The 22,040-nt window shown below is 46.5% G+C and overlaps 2 protein-coding genes across 11 annotated transcripts in view; one reads left to right on the forward strand and one right to left on the reverse strand.

The window, feature by feature from the left end:
• Positions 1-5,025: 5,025 nt before the first annotated feature.
• On the reverse strand, positions 5,026-21,941 carry NONO (non-POU domain containing octamer binding). 7 transcript variants are annotated; one of them, XM_075513448.1, is made up of 11 exons: positions 21,923-21,941; positions 19,841-19,970; positions 17,056-17,249; positions 15,683-15,984; positions 13,402-13,497; positions 12,131-12,327; positions 11,767-11,851; positions 10,565-10,667; positions 9,135-9,177; positions 8,386-8,495; positions 5,026-6,076 (listed from the first exon to the last, which is right to left on the reverse strand). In XM_075513448.1, exons 2-11 carry the CDS (start codon positions 19,959-19,961, stop codon positions 5,939-5,941), a joined length of 1,389 nt encoding a protein of 462 aa, XP_075369563.1. In that variant the 5' UTR covers positions 19,962-19,970; positions 21,923-21,941; the 3' UTR covers positions 5,026-5,938. The 7 variants fall into 7 exon arrangements, with proteins under 7 accessions (XP_075369563.1, XP_075369561.1, XP_075369560.1 ...); XM_075513446.1 differs by having other exon boundaries at positions 17,056-17,276; XM_075513445.1 differs by having other exon boundaries at positions 19,796-19,970; positions 21,923-21,940.
• The window catches only part of ZMYM3 (zinc finger MYM-type containing 3), a 33,479-nt gene continuing 33,335 nt past the window's right edge, over positions 21,897-22,040 (forward strand). For 3 of the 4 annotated variants that reach the window (XM_075513430.1, XM_075513435.1, XM_075513436.1), the window contains exon 1: positions 21,897-22,006. The gene's annotated coding sequence lies outside the window, so the exon portion shown is untranslated. The remainder of the gene's footprint in view (positions 22,007-22,040) is intronic. The other variant, XM_075513432.1, reaches the window with a different exon arrangement.

A 22,040-nucleotide genomic window follows, 5' to 3' on the forward strand; every position in this document is an offset into this window, starting at 1 on the left:
TGGCTGATGTAACCCCATCCCTGTCCCACGATGTTTGTTTAACCTAGTTAATGCCCCTACAACAGCCTGCAGGATCTGCTGCCGCCCCAAGGGGATCTTCAAAGTCCAGAGTTAGGATGAACTCTTGCTGAAATTCTGGAGCTCACCAGGGAGATGACACCCTACTCATTTCACACTGCCCTGCTGCTCCACCTCCAGCTCAGTTCTGCCATCCCCACCCTGAGACACTCCAGCCAGCAGCAATGTTGGGCTTTTCCTTGTCATCTTGTTAGCAAGGAAGATGGCCCTGCTGGAGGGGAGGATGCATATCACCGTCATGCCTCCTTATACCTGGGTAGCCTGTGTATAAACCCACATCAAATCCAAAAGCTAGGAGGGAAACATGAGGGCACTGGGGAACCATCACACCAGCATGAGCCACGTGGCTTCAAGCTGATACCTCCTTCGAAGGACTGCAGTGCCTCAAGACACAATAAATGACCCAACGGTCCCAAATGTGGGTAAAAAAATGCTGCTGGCATCCAGAGCCTCTGCTCAGGTAGGAGGGATCACTTGGGACCTGGGAAGCCAGGCAGAGCCCTGTGACAGGGAAATTTGTGGTCCCGGGGCTGAGCAGAGCTATAGGATTTCAGATCTCCTTGTCCTTTCCATGAGCTGTCAGCAAGGCTGCAGCTGTCACCATCCTGGTGCCAGTAAGAATCTGGAGCTTCGGTTACCTCGCATGTCTCAGAGGAAACGCCAAGAGCATGCTGTGGCTGGCCCACACACCAAGGCTTGTTGCAGAGGGACCAGCAGGTAGCTGGGGGAGGCCATGGCTGAGCAGAGCCCCCTCAGCACCCGAGGAGCAGTGGCAGGCAGCCAAGAGCATGCAGCGGCACTGCTCTGCCCTCACTCCTCTGCTGCACCACTGCAAATGTCTGCAGGGAACGAGGTGGCTCAAAAGACAGAACTGGGAACATAGCACAGTGACATACAGTAAATTGGAGTGTCCACAGCTCCCAGCCCAAAGGGAGGATCTCCAGGGAGGACAAGGTGAGGGGGTGCAGCCTGGGAGACAGACATGAGACACCCACCATGAAACAGATGAGCTCCAGGGGAACCGGTTGGTTGGCCACCAGCAGACTCAAGGCCCTGCTAAAGCTGGTGCTTTAAAAATTAGGAAAAAGAGGAGATGAGGTGATGGCAAAGAGTGTGCTGGACTGCACATCCATCACACAGCATCTAGTTTGAAGCTGTGGCTTCTGGCAGTTGCATTTGGGCCACAGGGCTGCATTGCTGAGTCCAGCCCTCCTCCGGGGCAGAGCTCCAAGTAAAGCAGAAGTCACCGTGTGAACCGGCCGAACAGTGACAGTCATGACCAACACCTTTGAAACAGCTTGCAAGGAATGGGCCAGCTGAGAATTAAAAATGAAGCCTGTTTGTTTTATGAGCACTTAATTTGATATATAACAGAACAAAAAGAGGTAGAAATAAAGGACCAAATGATTCTTCCAAATGAACAATCAGGGTCAGTGTAAAACAGCCCCCCAGAGTCCTGGGGAGAACATGATGCCTCTGAGAACAGAAACCCAGCCCACCCCTGACCCTTTGGTCATTCAGGATGCTCTGTGGAGTCCAGGGTAGCAGGAAAGGAGTGCATTTCTAAAGCATGGAGTAGTTCTTCCATACAAAAGGCTGGTTAGGAGAAGGAAAATCCCTGACATACATATTACTGCTATGTATGCTACACAAAGCTAGTAGGCAGGATTCATGTTTTAATTACTTGGGAAATAAAATCTTCCTGATAAGAATATATGCTGAGCAATCCTGCAGCAGAAGTTCTGCCTGGCCGCTCTTCTTCCGACAGCACTGCTCAGGGGTTATGTACCAGCTGTTGTCCAAGAGGTCTGCACTGATTGTACTCAACAGCTCAGAGAACAGGTTTGAAAAAGACCAGAAAACCATGAGAAATGGGGATGTGGGCAATCTTCATCTCTCCATTCAAGAACACTGCCCTTCCGCAGCTTAGGTTATTACAGGGCTATTGCCCCAATACTCTGGTCTCATTGAACAATTACACCTTCAAACTGGAATCAGCTGCCCAGCTGATGCGGATTTTGTCCCTGTAGTTCAGGCAGTGTCTTGCTCCCAGAGATAATTTTGTCTCCTCAGAGCTGAGCTGCTAAAGGAGCCCGTTTACTCCGGTGCTCACTCTGAAAATGCATGTAATATTCTTCATCAAAAAGTGCACTTCAGTCCTCAACAGGTACCAGTCCAAAAAGAAGAGTTTGGTCTACTCCTAAGGCTCAGTTTTCTTGTCATTAACTGATATCCATAATAAAAACTTGCTGCCCAAAATAGCCTGAAATGGTGGGGAGTGTGGGGTTTTACAGGTTTTCCTTTGGAGAGTCCTGTTGCCTTAAAGCATGGTCACTATGAGCTCAGGTAGAGCAGAGTGGCCAGGATGTAGTGAGGGAAAGTGTCCCAAAGGCAGTGTTGTACCTGGCTGAGCTCCCTGCTTTCTTCCTCTCCTTTTGGCTACCTCTGGCACTTGGGTGACTCACCAGGTAGACAAGCAGGTACCTGAGCCATGACCAAGACAGATGAGGGAATAATGGCTCCTTTCAGCAAGGTCACAGGGGGGAATGACATCTTCCATCTTTCAGCTCCCAAAGGTAGCTCGCTGGAGAAATAGTTTAACATGTTCCATGACCTGTAGCTTTCTATGATAAATGACAGCTTCTAGTGAGATGCATTGTGCCAGAAAAAAAAGGAAATGTTTGTCTGCTGCTTTGATGTGACAAAATCATCCAGGTACTAGTTGGATTTTTCAGATTTATCTTTGATTCTTACAAATGCAGTCACTGTTGTTTAAGGGGAAGCTGCATAAAGCATAAGATGTAACTTCTGAAGCTCACAAATGATGGGGGTTTAAAGCTAAGAGCAAAGCAGTAAGAAACAGACTGCTCATCAGTCCTTGGTCTGATATGAACTAATACTGCATAAGTGCATTTTAAACAAGCTGATCGGATATGACAGCAAAAGGCAAGGGTGTCTCTTCATGATAGCCAAAATACTTCATCAGTCTGCAACTACATAATAACCAGCAATCTGGAAAAGCATGTAGAGGAAAGCATTCCCTTCTGCACACTGGCTGAACCTCAGCACATCGCAACAGTGCTTGTGCAGAGTCCAGCCTGTGGAACTGCACTTGCTACCTTATCCAAGCAGTGCAAGCACCAACAGCAAAACCCAAAGTGCTTCAGCAGACTCCAGCATCTGGAAGTGCTCTGGAGTGAGGCAGCCTTGCTTGCTCCTGTGCCCAGCCTTAAAAGCTGCACTACAAGCAGTCCCTGGTGCCATTTCCTCCTGCTGCATGCCTCTGAAAACCTTAGTAATGGTTTGCTTTACAATTTCCTTACTAGAATGTCAGTCACAGGTTTTCAGTCTCCTTTAAAGCACATGAGAATAGTTACCTCTAGAGCATTCGCACCAGAGTGTAGTTTTAGCTTTCTTCCTTTGCTGCCACTGGATCTTCAATTTTCACCTCTTACTGGTCTTGTTAGATGGACTTTGAGCAGTGCTAAACCCCTGCTTCCCCATGATTTTACACACCCTGTTACTATATCCTTTTTCTCCCAGGGAAAGGCAGTAACCAGACCCATCTTTATCTTACACTTGAATAAGACTGAGGCAGCAGCAGAGTACTGCTGAACATTTGAGCTCTGCTGTTTCCTTAAGGCAGTGACTTCCCTTTTGACTGCTCACTAACAAGCAAGCCAGCTGAGCAACGGGCAAGAGAATGAAAGACAATACAGACACCTGGATGCAACTTCAGTTTCTTCTATTATTTCACACTTTGGAGTTAAATGATGTACTTACCAAATACCCATGGCATTAGTGAATGTCTGCCAGCCACATTCCAGAACAGATGCATCCTCTCTGCAGGGCAACAGAAAACCTAATCAGCATTCTTGCCAACTTATTTGAGATTTTGCAATATTTAGCTATCCTAGCAAATATGCCAGGTGAAAAGCATCATCAAACTCTTCATACTGTACCTACAAGTAAGTCACAATCCCCCTGGTAATCACCATTCAATACCGTATCACCTCAGCAAGCCAGCTACTAGTGCTGATGCTTTCAGATGTGGAAAACAAAACAGGCAAAAGAAACAAGACCATCAGCTGCAGTCTCTCTTCAATATAGCTTCTTATCAATCATCCCATTCCAGGCTAATTATAAGCCATCAAATGACAGGGGTAAACCAATAAAACCTCCAGAGTGATTATTTCATCTTTCCCTACTTAGAGTAGGGACCAAACCCTAATTTTTTAAGGTTATTGCCTTGGTAACATTAGGCATCTGAAAATACTGTCATCTTCCCTATTATTTCACAAGTCTGTAAGGCAGCTCCTTATGCTGTTAGGCTGTAACTCTCTTCCTCCCTTCCCCACCTAAATTTCTTTCTAATTTGCTCTGCTCCCCCCCTCCCCAGTCTCAACTCAAGAGCTTCAGTGCGAGAACACAACTCACAGAAGGCTCCTGTCCCTACAGATTCCCTCATGTATTACACAAGATAAAGTGTTGCCACTGACAGTTACGAGTCCCCTGCTTCCTGCCCCAGCACAGGAGTTCAGAGCTCTGCAGGAAGGTCTGCATCCCAGCCAGAGGCAACTGCAACACAGGGCAGAGACAGACAGACAACTTTGTACTACGCAGATGAGGCACATTGAACTCCGTGCTCCCAGCGACACATGAACAAGTCTTGAGTCTCACTTCTCTGCATCCACAACAGACACATCCTAGGTGCATCAGGAGCTCCCTTACTGTATTCTGAAATGCTGAAGTTGAAGGCCTCATTCCAACACACAAATAAAACTCCTTCTGTGACAAAGACAACTGTTAGAAAATTCTCAGGGGTTGAACACCCTCTTTATAGAGCTATGCAAGAACAATTTTTGCACCACAATCTGAAGCTTGGTTTACTTCAATCCATATGTACACATTTTTATTCAAAAAACAGAAGAGACAACACACCAGATAAAAAAGGCTTAAAATCCACTTTAATAATGCATTCCTGCAACATTCCTCAGACAAACTCAAACTTGTTAGTGGGACAATTACAGCTCGTGTTCAAACAGTTTACACTAAATGAAAAATCTTGTAGTACTTCTACACAAAAGACAGGCAAAGTTAAGATTATACAAACATTTGTTTCAGTTAAATCTTCAGCATGAGATACAGTATCTTTGTTCAATAGATTGTACTTTACTACCAGTAAAAATAAACAGCGATACAACACATTATCAAAAAATCCATCCAAACAAGAGCCTCCCAGCCATTCAGGCTGCACATGACAGTCAACTACTTTAAAGAAACAGATGGTCCAGATAAGAAGAGTAACTACAAGTTAGGAGAAAAAAAAAAAAAGAAATAAATGAACATAAAATCTCCCCCAATTCACTACATGATGGATCATTTGGAGCTATATAAATTTACAGAATCATGGGAGCTGCAAAGTACCCAGATGCTGCCCTAGTTCTCCAGAGACTTCCCTGTGCTCTTAAGCAAGGTAACACTACACTAAAAAAATGCCAAGACATACTGCAATTTTATCTAGTTTAGTCTCAGGACTCCGGCTGCAAATAAGAAACCTGGAATGGTCAAGGCATTAGGGTCCTTGCCAGATTTTACCGTTACTGAACAACCATGGCAGCCTCCCAGAATCCGTTTTTCACATTGAAATTATAGGAATGCACCACATGAAATTTTCTAAAACCTTTACCAGTCAGACTGCACTCCCCTTGTCCTAGAGTGGCTTTACCAAAACAGGCCCTAATTAACTGTTTTTAATACGAGCCCCCCCACCCCACCCCCACCCCCCAAGTGGAACCCTGTATGGCCTGCCAAGATTCCTTTCCTCTTTGGGGCGTGTGCAGGGGGTAGCTTAATCCTGTTAGTATCTGCGACGCTTGTTAGGACCAAAATCACCCCCTGGATTTCCTCTGTTGAAGGCAGGAGGGTTCCCTCCCATCGCTCCGAGGCCTTCCATCGCGCTGCCCTGGCCAAAGCGATCTGCAGGCGGTGGTGGAGTCTTGTAATGAGGACAAATGCAGAAGAGGCAGGAAGAAAAACAAGGAACAACAAAGGGCAGTTAAAAGACATTTGAGTCGATTCAAATTCTACCAGGATTCCACAATTCCAGCTGACCTTGCTACAAACCTTCACCTCACCAAAAATATCCCCAAAGCCCCAAAACTGAACTGATGGGACCACTGCAGGACCAAGTCTCTTTCCCCACGTCATTTGTAGTCAAGCATACTGGAACACAGTTTGCACCATCTCACAGACTAGTGCCCTGATGTGCAGCATGTGAGTAATGCAGTCTGGGAAAGGAGAACTTCGTATTTCCACCATATTCCTTCACCCAAACTGAATGCAAAAGAAGAGCACTCTACTGATACTACAGCACTATCACAGTCCAGGTGTACACAATACTCCAATTCCAAAATACGTCTGCAATACTAGCCTTGTGCCCTGAACATATTCTGTTGTTTCCATTCCTTTGGCTCTCCCCTCTCCCAGCTGGGTTAGTGCTATTGCACAGCCTCTTCCTTCCAGCAGGGAGAAGATGATCAAAGGATAATTCAAGTGGGAAAGTACCTCACGAAGTCTCTAGTCCAACCTCCTGCTCAAAGAGGAGTCAGCTATGAACTAGGTTAGCCACAGCTTTATCCAGTCAGGTCTTATAAACATCCAAGGATGAAGACTACACAACCTCTCTGGGCAACCTGCTCCACTGCTTGAATGTCCTCATGGTGTCCTTTGGGGGAGGTACTGGAGGCAACCGCTGCCTCTTCCTCCCCTCCCCCCCCTCCCCCCCGGGCTAAGTGACTATGTAGAGCAGAGCTGCTTTACACCAGGCTCCTGGGTTCCATTTATTCTTTGTCCACAGGTTTACAGCAGTGATACATATATACACAGTGTAATGTGATATATATGTGCACATCATAATTGGTATTAGTACTGTAGATGACTCCATGGTATTGCCTGGTTCTACAGAACACAGACCTAAACTTCAGTAAAATTGTCAATGGGGAGGTCCCAGGGACTCTCAACGCTCACTTCGCTGGCAGTGCAGGGGAGGCAGTAGCAGTAACATAGTACTCCTCCTCCCTTTCTCCCTTCCCTACAGATGAAAAATTCTGAGTAATCATGAACTTATCCTGTAGGACACATCACAGGGAAGGACACTGCAATCACTCCAAGCAGCTAGAGCAAACATTCAAAATAACTGCTCCCTACATGAATAAACAGCTGGAATACACAGGCCCAGTAACTCCTAAAACCAAGCACATGGCCAAAATAGTTTCCAAAAAGACTATAAATATTTCTGGCCATTAGAGAAACAGCTTATTGCTTTTTGGTCTAACAGGTATTATTTCATCATATTGATCTGAACCCACCTCCCCTTTCCATTCCTCTCCATCTTCCCCCTTAATTTCCTTGTATAGTAAGCACTCCCTTAACCTCAGCTGCTCCACTGTCCCTACCACTTAGGTACAAAAGCTTATAGCCAAATAAAACTGTTCTTTATGACAAAAAAATTTCCCTGATGTAGCAGTCACGATAGATGAAGAAGTCTAAGTAGCAAGGTTTGCAGGAAAATTGTTTATTAGACCAACTGATATAAAATGCTAAAGGAAGATGAACTTTCATGACAAACTTGACTATGCTGCTGTTTCTGCTGCTGACTGGAAGTGGTGACACTGTGAGAGGATCAATCCTCTGTATGACAGAGAGGAATGACAGATGCCACAGAAGCCATGGTCTATTGTAAAGCCCTGCAGTAAAGTTTAAAACTAAATTAAATATAAAAATTTAAAAAGGCAAATAAATAAGCATAACCTCCACTGATTCTTTGCTCTTTACCTCCTAAGCAAATTAATTGAAGTCATTTTAGCATACTCACTATTACCATACTCATTTTATCCTATTAGCATAGGAGATAATGGTTTTTAAAACTGATGATGGACACAACATTCCTGAAAGCTTGGCTTTATGCCTGCAAGACTCTACTCTCAAAACACTCTCATTCAATAGTGTTTCCCATTATGCCATTTAAAAAAAACCAACCATATATTATTGCTAAGATCTTTCTAACAAACATTTTAGCACTAGCTATCTTGGAAGTAAAGTACATAGTTATTAGACTTGGCTCAATCTCCTGAAAATGACTGACTAGTATCACAGCAAGATTAACTTCTAAAGATTTCAGCAGGACTTAAGCAACAGGTCTAGGCAGACAAAAAAGCTTCAACTTCAGCGGCATAGTGCTTAACAATGCAACAATATAATCTGCATTTAAAAGGTGTGCACAAAAAGCAGATGGAGATACATTACCATTCCCATGGCTCCATCAGGTAGCATAGCTCCAGGACCAGTCGCAGGAGGTGCAGCAGCTGGGACGTTGGTACCACCCATAGCTCCTCTATTGTTCATGCCAATGGTACCTGGAAAAGAAAACTGAAGAATAGTCCTGGCATGCGAAGTGATTGGGGTTTGCTCATCACTTCAGAGCCACAAAACACCGTGTAAGCTCCCCGCAGTGTTATATTCAGGGACAGAGTACTACTCTATTGACTAGCTTTGCACTATTAGGCCAAGACAAACTGATCTTGCATTCCAGTATTATCTGAAACTACAGCAGGCTCTAACACTCACCACCTTCATTAACCACTAAGCCCTCATTGCCTTTTCACTTGCTCTTGTTACGTGTGTAGTCAAATCATGTAGTCAAAATATGGAAATACAGCAATCAAGGTTATTTCCTGGGCTCAAGGTCTAGCACTACATGTCACACCAGTTTCTGTATCAGTAACTTCTGAAGCACACCATGGGTCTGACGGCAACTTCAACAAGTCTTTTGCTTACTGAACTGTGCCTTTCACAAATGTACAGTACTGCCTCATACCCAAATTTTGTTAAGTTTCCCATCACATGAATGCTTCCTGTCACTGAACTAGGAGAAGACTATGACTGAGTTTCTAAATAAGACGACGATAAAATAAGACTACTCAAAAAATGTCCAGATTTTGTAAAGGAGGAAAAGAACATGCATAGGAACGAAGATGGCCACAGAATACCCTTACCTCCCATACCCATCTGTCCCATTCGCATGTCTGGTGGCTCCCTCTGGAAAAAGAGACACTCATTTCAAATGATAAAAATTCAGGCTTTTTAAAAATGCAATTATACAAAATCAATGAGTTCTGGGGTTTTACTACTGAAAACTGTAGAAAAGTCATTCCCAGGGTAAATTTCAAAAGAAGATCTCACCTACCATCACACAATTAACTGCTGAACAAAAAGGTCTTATTTAAAATATCTCATTCTGAAAGACTTTTTCACAATCATGGTAAAACATCCAGCAGCAAAGCTGCGCATGCAGATTTTACCAAACAGCAGCATAAAGAGATACCTGATATCTGGATGGAAAGATCTGCCGAGCAGCAGTAACACATTAGATAGAATTACTTTTGCTACTTCCTTAGCATAGCTAAGAAGCTTTTCCTGTTGAAAGGAATGCAGGCTTACATAAAGACGCAGCACTGGGTCACTTGCATTAAAATACCAGTTAGTGAGTTCAATTTCTCTTTTATTAACTGAGCGTAGGGGACACACCACAGATCTCCCTCAACTGCAAAGCTAGGGGCACCTCCTCACTTCAGTGAGGGTACTATTTTTTCCACAGTGGGAACTGAAGAACAGCTTTCACTTCATCTGTACTCTCAGCACCACTGTTTATCATATGAAGGCACTATTATTTAGAGAAATCAGGAGTTCTACTACGCAGGGTAATATTCACACATTTAGGTCAGTCACACAGTTTTGACCCTTTTGGTTTGACATATATTTAGCTATTTTGCTTAGGGACCAATTTTTCACCAGGATACATAAACACTTGCCATCCAGTTGCATCAATGCCATTATACCACCTCAATAGCACTACAGCTGCCTCCACAATAGAAAGTTGCTGGGACTGGAAATGAATTGTAAGACAATTCTTTATAGAACTAGAGATACTGCTATTAAAAGGCAGGTGACCACACTTTTTACATTACAAGAAAATACTTGACCAACTGACTTTTAAGTACAAGCAATTATCATGCCTGCAGCAGTGCCTCAAGTTGGGATCATTTCATGTAAGCATGACTGAGACAGACTGCAGGCTAGGGATATAGCTAGGCTTATGACCATAACAGGGTTCTGCAGCAGTACTTCAGGAAAGTACATCTGTGTTACTGTTAGAATAAAATTACTTAGCATATATTCTCTTCAACAGCAACACAGCTAGTGAGGGTCCTACATGAACAGCAGTGGGACAGTAACTGGGGTATTGATATTTTCCAGACTAAATTGTATTAAGATTGGAGGGAGTCAATAATTTAGGGCAGAATACAATGAAGATGTAGAGTCCCTCAACCAACAAATTCAGTATTCACAGAAAGCCCCATGCTGGGGAAGGGCAAAAACCTAATGTCAGTATCCGGATGTAACAGGAAGGTAGAAGCACTCATACCGCATCAGCAAAATTCCCTTTAAAGCCTTCCTGCTGGCGTCTCATCATCTCTTCTTGCTGCCTTCTCATTTCCTCCTCACGGCGCCTGCGTTCTTCCTCTTGCCTGCAAAAAAGGTCCAAGGATGCTCAGCACAACATACACCAACCATTTGCATCACAGTGTTGCAGTGCTGCCTAATGGGTCTTGTTTGGAAACTTATTACTTTAAGAACATTATTTTGCTGAGGCTGTAAAATATTAGGTACCTCATGATGAAAACAGAAACATGTACGCGCACCAAGACATTTCCAACACTTTCAATTTTAAGGAGTTCATTATAAAACCAAACATGAGCACACCCATGTGTGTGTCTCGTGGGGAGCAGCTGACGGAACTGGGGTTGTTTAGTCTACAGAAAAGGAGGCTCAGGGGAAACCTTATCGCTCTCTACAACTACCTGAAAGGAGGTTGTAGCGAGGTGGGTGTTGGTCTCTTTTGCCAAGTAGCAAGTGAAAAATTTCTTCACTGAAAGGGTTGTCAAGCATTGGAACAGGCTGCCCAGGGAAGTGGTTGAGTCACCATCCCTGCAGGTATTTAAAAGACATGTAGATGTGGTGCTTAGGGACATGGTTTAGTGGTGGACTTGGCAGTGCTAGGTTAACTGTTGGACTTGATGATCTTAAAGGTCTTTTCCAACCTAAATGATTCTATGTACTCAGCAGCTCCCAAATACATGCTGACTACATGCAATATAATGCATACAAGCCAGACAGTTCTCAAGCCCCTTCTATTACAGAAGTAGCTTGGAGATCTTACTGGAGCTTCTCGAAATGACCCTGAGACAAGGAAGAGCTTGAATGGAGAGAGAAGTCTCTGAGATTGTTACCCCTCAAACAAACAGATAGATGCTAGAATGGGGTTTCGCAACCAGCAGCACTGAAGCCACCAAATCACAGATTCTGATTTTTCTGTCTGCCTCGGTCAAGGAGCTAAACTGAGACACAGAACTGTAAAAAACCAAATACTAATCAGTGGAAGAAACTCCTAAGTCTTCCATCTTAAACCAACTGTACACTCTCCCTACGAACAAAAAGGCCCAAAATAACAGCCACACTATAGACAGTAATTAAATTGTCACACTGAACTGTCACACAGGTGCGCTGAAGAAGCATTTCATTCCATAATATTATGGATTCACAGCATTTCATAACCTGCCCCCTTACCTGAGTTCCAACTGTTTACGTTTTTGTACTTCTTGGTTATGCAATTCCTCCATTCTCCTCAGCTCTTCCTGGCGTCTCATTAAATCTGTAAAAGACGACAGTAAAAAAAACAATCAAACTCATCTCCCATGCCACATCTTATCAATTCCTGAACTACAACCATAGCACACAAGAGAATAAGGTAACAGAGCCTCCAACAATACAGTAACATCTCCCCATTCATTTGCCACTACCATGCTTTGTTACAAGTCAAGCAGCTACACCATGGCTCACCTTCAGTGGGCTCTAGCCAGTCTACTGAGCTACTCACCCCCTGGATGTTGCAGGGCCATGTTCTGATACTGTATTTATCTTTGATTGGTACCTTGCCGCATGAGCATAACTTGGTGCTCATGGCGAGCTGCTTCCATTTCCATTTCCAGCTTCTCTCGAGCTTCCTTGATGTTGCGGTCTACTTGTTCTTGCTGCTGCTTCTCCATTTCTATTAGAGCCTTCCAACGCATGGCATATTCGTACTCAAAGCTGCCAGGCTGTGCAAATCGAGGAGGCTGCTCACGCTCCCTGTCAAACAAGGGAGAGCTAGTGAATGCTTCAACAGAGCAAGGAGGAACCAAGAAAAATACATTTGTGTGTTAAATGTAATGACCAATCCTTTTAACAGTTAGAAATGCATTTCTTAGTGCAACAAATAAGGAACCACTTTGTCTTCTACTTTCTCACAAATAGCTATGCCTGAGATACCAGTTTGTCTGCTCCTCAGGAATCATCTTATTGAAAGGAGAAACTCAAGCAGAATCCTCCTGCAGGATTAATTATGCATGGAAACTGCGTCCCGTCCTCCTTCATAACAAGCAATGAAACCGTTTGCATAAGACACCAGAAGATTCTGGGTAAAGACATTTAGAAATACTCTTGAAAGAAACAGCCTTTTCTCCTGCTGCACATCTTATGGACAGATCCACTCCAGAAACAAACACTGCCCAAACATGTTTATTTCACTAATCTCTGCAGCCCCTGCACCTGGAGCACATGACTATTCCTAATGCAGCCTCCCAGCTCCTAAAGCTCTCATCTTCCTTACTTGAAACATTCATGAGCTCACATGGTTTACTAATTCCCACTGCTTGGATCACAGGGGAAGCCTTCAAAGACCATGGCCTTATACCTGGATAGCTCTACAATCTCCTAATGCTATTCACATCATTCCTTAAATTTTCATGGTGGGTTCAAATCTGTTTCCTCTACAGACTTTCTCTAATATTTAGAGCAAGTAACTTAAGTCTTTGCTTCAGCTTCTCATCTGAGCAAGGGGATCTCGCGTTATCTCAAACTGACACAATTTTTTATTCCAACAACTGAAACAGACTTATGAAAAGTAGGTGGAGGCTGCCAGTCTTATCCAGCAGTGTAGATCCAAAATCACTGCTTTCTTTCAGCTAACCATGGCAAGTGTATACACTTGCGTTGCAAGTGTATGCAACAGTGTATGCAATTCTCTTTCCAGAGTCAGGTCACATTTACAGAAAAAAGAAGGACCTTTAGTAGCACTGATGAGCCACCCTCCTAAGACTAAGGCACTAGTCAATGTCCTAGTCCACAGGTAGTCTCATCTCCTGTCGCACGGCAGGCACATACTTGTGATACTGCTGGTTTTTGATGACTAGTTTCTCTGGTAGTCCCTCTTCATCATCATACTGATCCATGGGCTCCACAGTGACAGGCCGAGGGAATCTGTAAAGAAAAGACAAAGTGCTTTCAAGAAAATTCAAGAATGAGCTTGCAGTGTAGGAAAGCATGTGTACTGTATCTGAACTTATAAAACACGGCTTTTAGCACTGCTCAAAGAAATTCAGAGCAGTTGGGGATCTCAACCAAAGTGAAACCAGAAATCACTCTGAACACTTTTTTTTTTTTCTTTCTAGAATAGGAGCTGAACTGTTAATCAAAATCCTTGTTGAATCCAAACCAAAATTTTACTGAAAGAAGAATACTTGCAGTTACTGGTTCAAATTAACGGCTTAACTGGAACCTGACATCCTCCAGTAGGATGTACTCAGCATGAAGTCTTGTAGGCCCTAGAGTATGGTTTTTCTCCCTTTCCTCCCTTGCTACATGGCCAGCCATGGGCTGCAGAAGTCCTTGTGCGCCTTTTTATAGCTACCTAAAGCGAAGAGTAACTACACTGCTCCTCACTGGAGGTTGCTGGCTGTACCATTCAGTCATACTCTCCTGGTGAGACCACGATGAACCATTATGGCCAAGCAGCAGTGCTTTTTAAGTGCCTGCTGGGCCCTGTCTAAATTCCCACCCCAAGAAATCCACTGGTGCACTTCACAACACAGACACTGCACACACGTGCTTCTGTCCTCTGATTTCTGTGTGCAGAAGAAAGTGTCCCCGATCTCTGAATTAGCTCCCCACCACAGCACTGACACTGCTCATCCTCAGCACAAACCAGCACTGCAGCTTCTCGTTAGGTCCTCAACCCCATTTGCCAGAGCTGGGGAAATGGAAGAGAAATGATCATGCTATGCCAAGCAGCAAGCAGTGCCCAGACTCCAGCAGGAAGGCAGGATATGAGAGGCTAAAATCTCTCTCCTCAGCTGAAGATCCACAATGTAGCTTTTCACTTCCATGTGACATATTCCATTATTAATAGTCTTATTTTCCAATGTGAACCAATTCCAACCAGTTTATCTAGCTGTTACTGTCATGAACTAGGACAAACCAGAACAAATTTAATCAAAACCAAACCATAACTAGAAATAAACAACATACTGGTTTGCTGTCCTAGATATCAGAATCTAATACGCTGATAGCTACAAAAAGATTGAATGATACCCTCAGGTGCTCTCAGTTATACACTGGTAGTGATTAGTTTTACGTGATCACTTTTAAAAATTTGTTTTTATGGTTCTTTCAGGATACAGACTTCTGAATCAGCAAAAGTTCCCTAACAGCAATCCTGCTGCAGAGCACTACACACTATGCTGGTTATCCCTAAAGAGTCTCAGGAAGAAAAACAGATATTAAAAAAAAATAACCCCAAAACACCTGCTTTTTGAAACTGAATGTGCTTGTGTATAGCTGTGTCATATGCAAGCCTCCAAGGAAAAGGAGAGAAGTGAGAAGCACAAAGCTTATAAAATTACTTTAGAAATTAGTAATACAGCCCCAATTTCAGGAAGTATTCTATTCACAAATTCTAGGTGCATATATACAAAACATACAGTAATTTTTATTTCCAAGAGATCAAAACAGGCTCCCTCTTAATAGTTCGAGCAACAAGCCATGCTCTGTGGAATGCATCTAGAATTAGTCATTTACTTGAGCAAGTTCACATAATTATGCAAGAACATACTTTGTTGCCTTACGATATTCAAGCACAAAGAAAATAGTTTATTATGGTGAAAACTCCAAACACTCCAATCTATCTGACCAGCTTCTCCGACAGATCCCATCCCACAGTGGTGGATCAGCATTCCACCCCAGCAGTGCATGCTGCTGAGTGGAGTCCCATCCCAAGACTTGCCTCTGATGCGACCCAGAGTGCACAAACACACTTGAGCTTCGTTTCCAACAAATGATACGGATGGTCTCTGAAATAGCTCCTGCTTCTTAAAGGCTGCTTTAATTGCCCCAAGAAGACTTTATTGAGAAAAAGCTTATTGGGAGGTTTTATGCACTTACCCCACTAGCAGCTTCCCAGAAGAAAGTTTTCAGACCTGAGTTTCAGCACAGACTCACTCTTGTTGGAACAAAGCTAAGTAAAGTTCTCCCTGGGCAAATCACCTACCACCTCCTGCCCCATATCTCATCTGTCCCGCTCTGGTGTTAAGAAACATTGCTCACAAGCCAATGCCACCCATCAACCTGCACACACGCCAGCATAGCACTTCTCGCCCTCCACACTTACGTAGTTAGCAGGAAAGACCCATCACTACATCTATCCAGGGCTTTCCTAGCAGCAGGCTTCCCTGAGAACTCCACAATGCCTTTCCCAGAGGATCGTCCTCTGTCATCCACAATAACCACAGCCCTTTCCACCTGGCCAAACACTGAGAAGGCTTCCTCCAGGAGCTCATTGGACACAAACTGAGGCAGGTTCCTGACTGTCAGCGATGCGCTGTGGCATGCAAAACGCACTCTTAGCTGCTTCCCACGTAGAGGCATGTTGTCTAGTTCCACCTTTGCAATCTCTGCCAGAGTGCGAGTTTCCTGAAGATAAAAAAAAGTTATCATTAAAACTCTCAATGCAGTATAGAATCAGCCAGTCACAGTCACAACAGACTCACAAACCTACTTCCCCTGAGCAAGTACTTCACAGAGAGGAACAAATAATCCTCCCATAGCATGGTAAAAAGCATCCTAACAAACCGTAGCTATTCTCCATTATCAATGGCCCTAGCTGAACAGGCATGTATGGAGTTGGGGGGGGGGGGGGGGGGGAGTATCAGACATAAGCTTAATCCAACAGCCAGTATGAACTAAGCAAACAATTAAACGATCATTATCTATCAGATATAATTATCTTAAGGCTACAAAGCATGCCTTTTTTTTTTTAAATAAATACATTTTAAAAATTAAAACAAACAAACAAATCAAGATTCAACTATTAGCCAAGTCTGATAACTGTAAAAGGAAATGCTAATTGTACGACAATCCATGAAAGACACCCTATGCCAGTTTCACACCTTTCCACTCATTTAAGTCACTACCAAGCAGCTACGCCACAGCAAATGGCCCCAGACTTTGGTGTGGGAACCTCATGCTCCATCCACTCACCTTGGGGCTTTCAGAAATGTAGCACATGAGCCAATAAAGTCTCAGAACCATTACTCTACATTGGTAGCTACCTCCCTCTTAGCCATGCTTCAGTGTGATCATCTAGAGATTCCCCCACCTCAAGAGCATTCATCGCTCCAGTAATACTGCATGACAATCTATGTTCATAGAAATTCCATGTTCACACCCTTCCAGAAAATGGAAGCCTACCTTGTCTATAATAGCATCACGTTCATGTTTTCTTTCTGTTTTCTACCAGCTCACTTCAGAGTAACTTTAGCAGATATCTCATAAATCCTGCCACAAGCTGCCTGAATTCACATTCCTTCTCACAACAAGCTCTAGACAAACCACTTGTAGAAGCTGATCCCATATTCCAGGTTACTAAAATCAATAGCAGGCTTAATTAGCAAGATATCTGAACATCTGCTACTTCCAATTAGCAATACTCCTCCAGTGCGAGTCATTGCCACAAAAACACCCCAAAGGTAGCAAGTCACTCACCAGCCTGATAAAGCCAAAGCCTTTATCCTTGTGTATGAAGACTTCACCTGCCTTGCCATATTTCTCAAATAACTTTCTCATCTCTTCCTCTGTAATATCTGGAGGCAGATTCCCCACAAACAGGCGGCTTCTTTGGGTGAAGGTCTTTTCACCAGGTTTCCGGAAATTCTTCAGGTCTATAGTCAGGCCTTCATCTGAGGGGAATAAGGTACACAGCTGCTCTACAGTTGGGGGGATAAATTCTATTAGGTTTCATCACAGTGAACAGAGAGACATAGGACAATATAGGTAACACCACCCATTCACTTCTGTCTCAAACCTCTCCAGCCATCTCTACAGCAACAAGGGGATTTTATTTCAGAATGGGCCCATATTCTTTTTAAAGAAAACACATGCTTGGACATCAGTGCTCATTAACACCAGTGAACAATAGTCTAGAACTGGAAAAAAGAACACTGCAGCTTGAAATAACGTGAGAGATTTCACTCAACTTTTGGAGATCCGGTCGAGATGACTGGCCCGCAACAAAAATCAACTGTAGTCACAATACTAGATTTTGCTATTACAACCTGAATAATTATAGAAAAGCCAGTTTGGCCAGCAACCAGATTTTTACTAAAAAAACCCCAACCCCAGATGTCTAAAAAAATATGCAAAAGAGAGGAAATTTTGCCCAGACAGATAACATTTGAGATAGCTGTCATTCTACGAGATGGGATTTGAGTTCTAGAGCCTTGGGTTCCAAGCTGAAGAGAAGGCTGGAATGGTGAAAATAGTGAAAAAACCACCCAAAAACCAGCCATACTGGTGAGAGCTCAGAAAAATTACAAAGTTCATTACAAAAATCTGTATAAGCAATGCTATATCTAACACTAATAAACAGGACAGATTGTAGGAACATTCTCAAATCGCCACATGCATATACAATCTTTAACCCTTAATTCAGCAAGAGTCCAGCACGATCTTGGAAGCTCCGCTATACACCAGACACAGGGGTAGTTTTATCATCACCTTCCTGTGTCCCATTTTCTTAAATGTATACGGAACTTCCCCACACAGGACAGCAAGCCATAGAAAGCCATCCCTTGGTTTGCAGAGTACACACCTTATGGCCACAAATATGAAATAAACCACAAACATGAGTGGCTAGATTCAGGCTTCAAAGCATGGCACTAACCAGGAAAGGCTATTCACGCAAAGACAATGCATGCAAGACGTGCAAGGACAACTCTTTTATAAGAATAAGCACACCTCCATAGCTAACACTTAAAAAAAAAAAAAAAAAAAAAAAAAGACTGACAGTATATCTATAGAAGAGTAATGAGAGTAAGTTATCTACTTCACACAGCAAGGGTGCATAAGTGAAGCGCTTTGTCTTGTGAACTTTTTCACACCATTATCAGAAGTATTTGGGGATCAGTTGCAATGCCTGTGAATACACTAGGAGGGACTTATGGCAGAGTTATTCCACTATCACTGTTCTGCTTTAAGTAGATCTACTGAGAGGAATCTGAGATACAGTCACTCACTATAAGCTGATCCCTGTGAGAATACCACAATACAGCTGTTGTGTTGTATTGTTTCCAACCTGACTGGAAACAGACTGCTCTGCCACCCTTGTCTATTATCTTCTATGAACTGATAAGGAGCCTGTTTAACAGGGCCACCTAATAAAAATATGCAGGATTTTTTTTACTAGCCCATTATCTCTGCATGTGTCTGTATATAGTTAAACCTGCAACTTTGACAGAAAAAACACACAGAGAAATCATGCAAAGTGCACGTGACTTCTATACGCTTTTGTTTTGAACAGCCAAAGTGTTCAAACGTAAAAAAAATAATTTTAATATAACTAAAGCACTTCCTCCCCCAAAAATGCTAACGGCAATGCCTTGCCACCATCCTTCTAACCTATCAAGTTAGATCAGTTAAGGCCCCAGAAGCCATTAATGCATATTGTCTCAGCTCAAAAGCACCCCCTCTGCATCCCAAGTAACAGGGCTACAGTCCACACTGATTAAGAGCAAACCCGGAAACACATTAGATTAGAGTAACAGCCATCATCAATGTCAGCTGGTACATGAATGCTGAAATATTATCAAGTAAAGCTGGGTATCTCCTGGTGCCTCCTATGTAAAAATTTAGTCTTAACAAGTGACTGCAGCTTGCTGTAACAACGTTCTTACTACAACTTTACAGACAGCAAATTTATTTCACTAGTACTTAAGGAAACCTGTGTTGAGAAGCCATCTGGTGTGGTTGGGGGAAAAAAAAGGAAACGGAGCCAACGGAAAACAGGCCATCTCGTATCGGCAAGGTTTACATAAACACTGTTAAAGGTTCAGAGACTTCCAAACTCGTTAAGTAAGCTCTTCTTGAGAATTCGAGTCAAAGAAGGAACCTCTACATCACTGCCCAGTTTCGGGGGCACAAGAAAGTTACAAACAAATCCCAGTCAAACCTACGGGAGCCGCATGCATCTTTCAGTAGACTGCACAAAAAAAACCCCAAAAACAACCCAGCTGCAATTCAAACCACTGTCTCCAACAATAGAAAAACCTATTACAGATGAACAGCGAACGCAAGTCGCAGTTTGCTTAACGACCTGAGGTTTTATTGTTTAAAATAAAAAGAGCGGGTTCTGTTTGTTTCCGCCAAGACCTGTTGCAACTGTATGGGCCGGCAGCTAACCGGGACCCGAAGTTACCCTCTGCAGTGAGAGGGGTCGCTCAACGCCTACCCAAAGCGGGGCCGGGCGGCCCCCCGCGGCGGGCCCGGGACTCACTCTGGCTGTTGGCCTGCTGCCCGTTGGCGGGGATGGACGGCGGCGGGTGCTGCTGGTGCTGGTGCTGTTTCCGCGGAGTATGGTTCTGCTTCTCCATGTTGAAGCCCTTGTTGCCCTGCATCTTCCCCACCTAGAGGCAGACACGCCCGGTCGACCGCAGCCCAGAGCTCAACTCCGGCTCCTGCCCGCGGTCCCCAGCCCCCGCGTGGCTCCCATCCGGCCCCGCCTCACCGGGGCCCGCCAAAGCGGCCGCGTGCAGCGGCGGGGCGGGCCGCGCAGGCCGCGGCGGGCCTCGGCAGGGCCCTAGTGGTGGCGGCCGCTCAGGAGCGCCCACCCCACAGCGGAGCGGAGCCGAGCCGCGGTCCTGCTACCGTCGCGGCCTTACCTGATAGCTGACACCGATGCCGAGGCAGATCGCGGCCTCCTCGCCCCGCAGCAGTCCGGAGGGGAGCGCGCGCGCGGCCGGAACTCGCGCAGCCTAACCAGGCGCCCGCCACCCGCGCTCCCATTGGCCTCCGAGCCTCCAGCGCCGCGCCGCCACTGGCCGTGCTCGCCGCCACTCACAGCCGGGCCGCGGCGGGGCGGGACTACCCGCCCCAGCAGCCCTCCGCGCGGAGCCGATTGGCTGCGCAGCGGCGGCAGCCCGCCACGCACGCTGCCAATCATCGCCGCGGGCATAATGCTTGGGTGAGACACAAGCAAGGGACAAAGGAGCCTAACGAGCCGCCAGAGCGCTCCGCGCAGGCGCAGTGAGGGGGAGGGACGCGCAGGCGCGGCAGGGGCCGCTCGCTTTAAAGAGACAGCGGCGGGGGCCCAGCTTGTACAGCGCCGCGCGCTCACCCTGCTCTGTTTTTCCATGCGCTGTGCCCCCGCGTGCCCGGAGCGGTGTGAGGCGCGGCCTCTCTGCCCCTGCTCTGTCCGTCGTTACGACCAGTAAGTACCAGAGCTTGGGCAGAGCCGACACGCCGCTTGGGTCTCCTCAAGGCGCCGCGGGCGAGCGCCAGTCCCGTGCCCGCTCCCTTCCCCATTCAGCTGTGGGCGCCCCCTTACTCCCCCTCGTCTTCCGGACCCCGTTCCCGCCGCCTCGGCAGCCCTCTCCGTTAGGGCGGTGCTGCCCCGCCTGTGGGAGGGCAGCCGGCTCGGCTGGAGGAATCGGCCTGCGGGAGGGGAGAGGGTCTTGCCGTGCCCTGCCCGCGGCAGCTGCAGAGCGCCGGGAACTGTCTCGGGCGCCGCGGGAGCGTGGTCGTTAACTGCTGTCGGCGGCCTTGATTTTACAGCCTTTCAATAAAACCTCCCGTTTCCCTCCGTGTCGCATCGCACCGCACGTAACCGGGAGGGGTGCCGTGCAGCCGTGGCCAACCCACTCCCCGGGCGCGGAAGCCCCGCGGCGGCTCGTAGGCCTGCCGGAGCGGGGAGCAGCCGGTGGTGTGGCCGGTTCTCCGCAACTCCACCATCCCCTCCTGATAGCCGTAAACCTGCCTTTCCCTTCCTGGAGCGCGGGAGGTCGCCTCGGCGTCTCCTCCCAGTCCCAGCGCTGCGCACCCCGGTGTGCCCCCGGGGCCCAGCCCACGCTCAGCCCCTGCACCCCCGTCTTCCCTACAGGGAGACAAAAAAGCAGGCTGGGAGGGGGCTGGTTCCGGGGGAGAGGGGAGGGCGATGGAGGGAAGGATAGAGGAGCCCCCGCGGGGAGTGGGGCGGCCAAGGGGGGAATGGTGCCCCTCTGAGACGGAGGGGGCCCGGGCCCCGCCGGGAGTGGAGCCTCCGGGGGGTGCAAGCCTGGCTGGGGGGAGCTGTGCGGGTGGGCCCACGGATGGATGGGGGGGGGGTGGCGTGGGAGGAGGTGCCGCGGGAGGGGGTGCCGCGGGTAGGGGAGGGGAGCCCGGGTGGGGGCTGTCATGGTTGGGGGAGGGGACCCCGGGAGTGCGTGGGGTGGTGGGGGAGGGGAGCCCGGGTGGGAGGGGTGTCGCGGGGGTGCCGGGGGTGGGGCGCGGGCGGCGGGCGGTGGCCGGGGCAGCCCCTCCCGGGGGCGGTGCTGTGTCCCGGGCCCCCGCGGAAGCCCCGCCCGGCCGCGCTGTCACTCACCGCCCCGGGGAGACGCTCCAGCTCCAGGGAGGCGGTGGCGACGCCGGCGCCTGGACCCGGCCGGGCGGCTCCCCCCGCGCGCAGGTAGAGGCTGTGGCGGCGCGGCCGGAGTGGGTCC

Source organism: Mycteria americana, chromosome 10, assembly GCF_035582795.1.
Source record: "Mycteria americana isolate JAX WOST 10 ecotype Jacksonville Zoo and Gardens chromosome 10, USCA_MyAme_1.0, whole genome shotgun sequence".
Lineage (NCBI taxonomy): Eukaryota > Metazoa > Chordata > Aves > Ciconiiformes > Ciconiidae > Mycteria > Mycteria americana.

Coding starts and splice junctions, on each gene's coding strand:
- NONO (XM_075513444.1), bottom strand. CDS start 19,961: ATGCAGGGCAACAAGGGCTTCAACATGGAGAAGCAGAACCATACTCCG. Junction 15,985..17,055: donor GCTTTGGCTTTATCAGGCTG/GTGAGTGACTTG, acceptor TTTTATCTTCAG/GAAACTCGCACTCTGGCAGA. Junction 10,668..11,766: donor CGTAAACAGTTGGAACTCAG/GTAAGGGGGCAG, acceptor CCTTTTTTGCAG/GCAAGAGGAAGAACGCAGGC.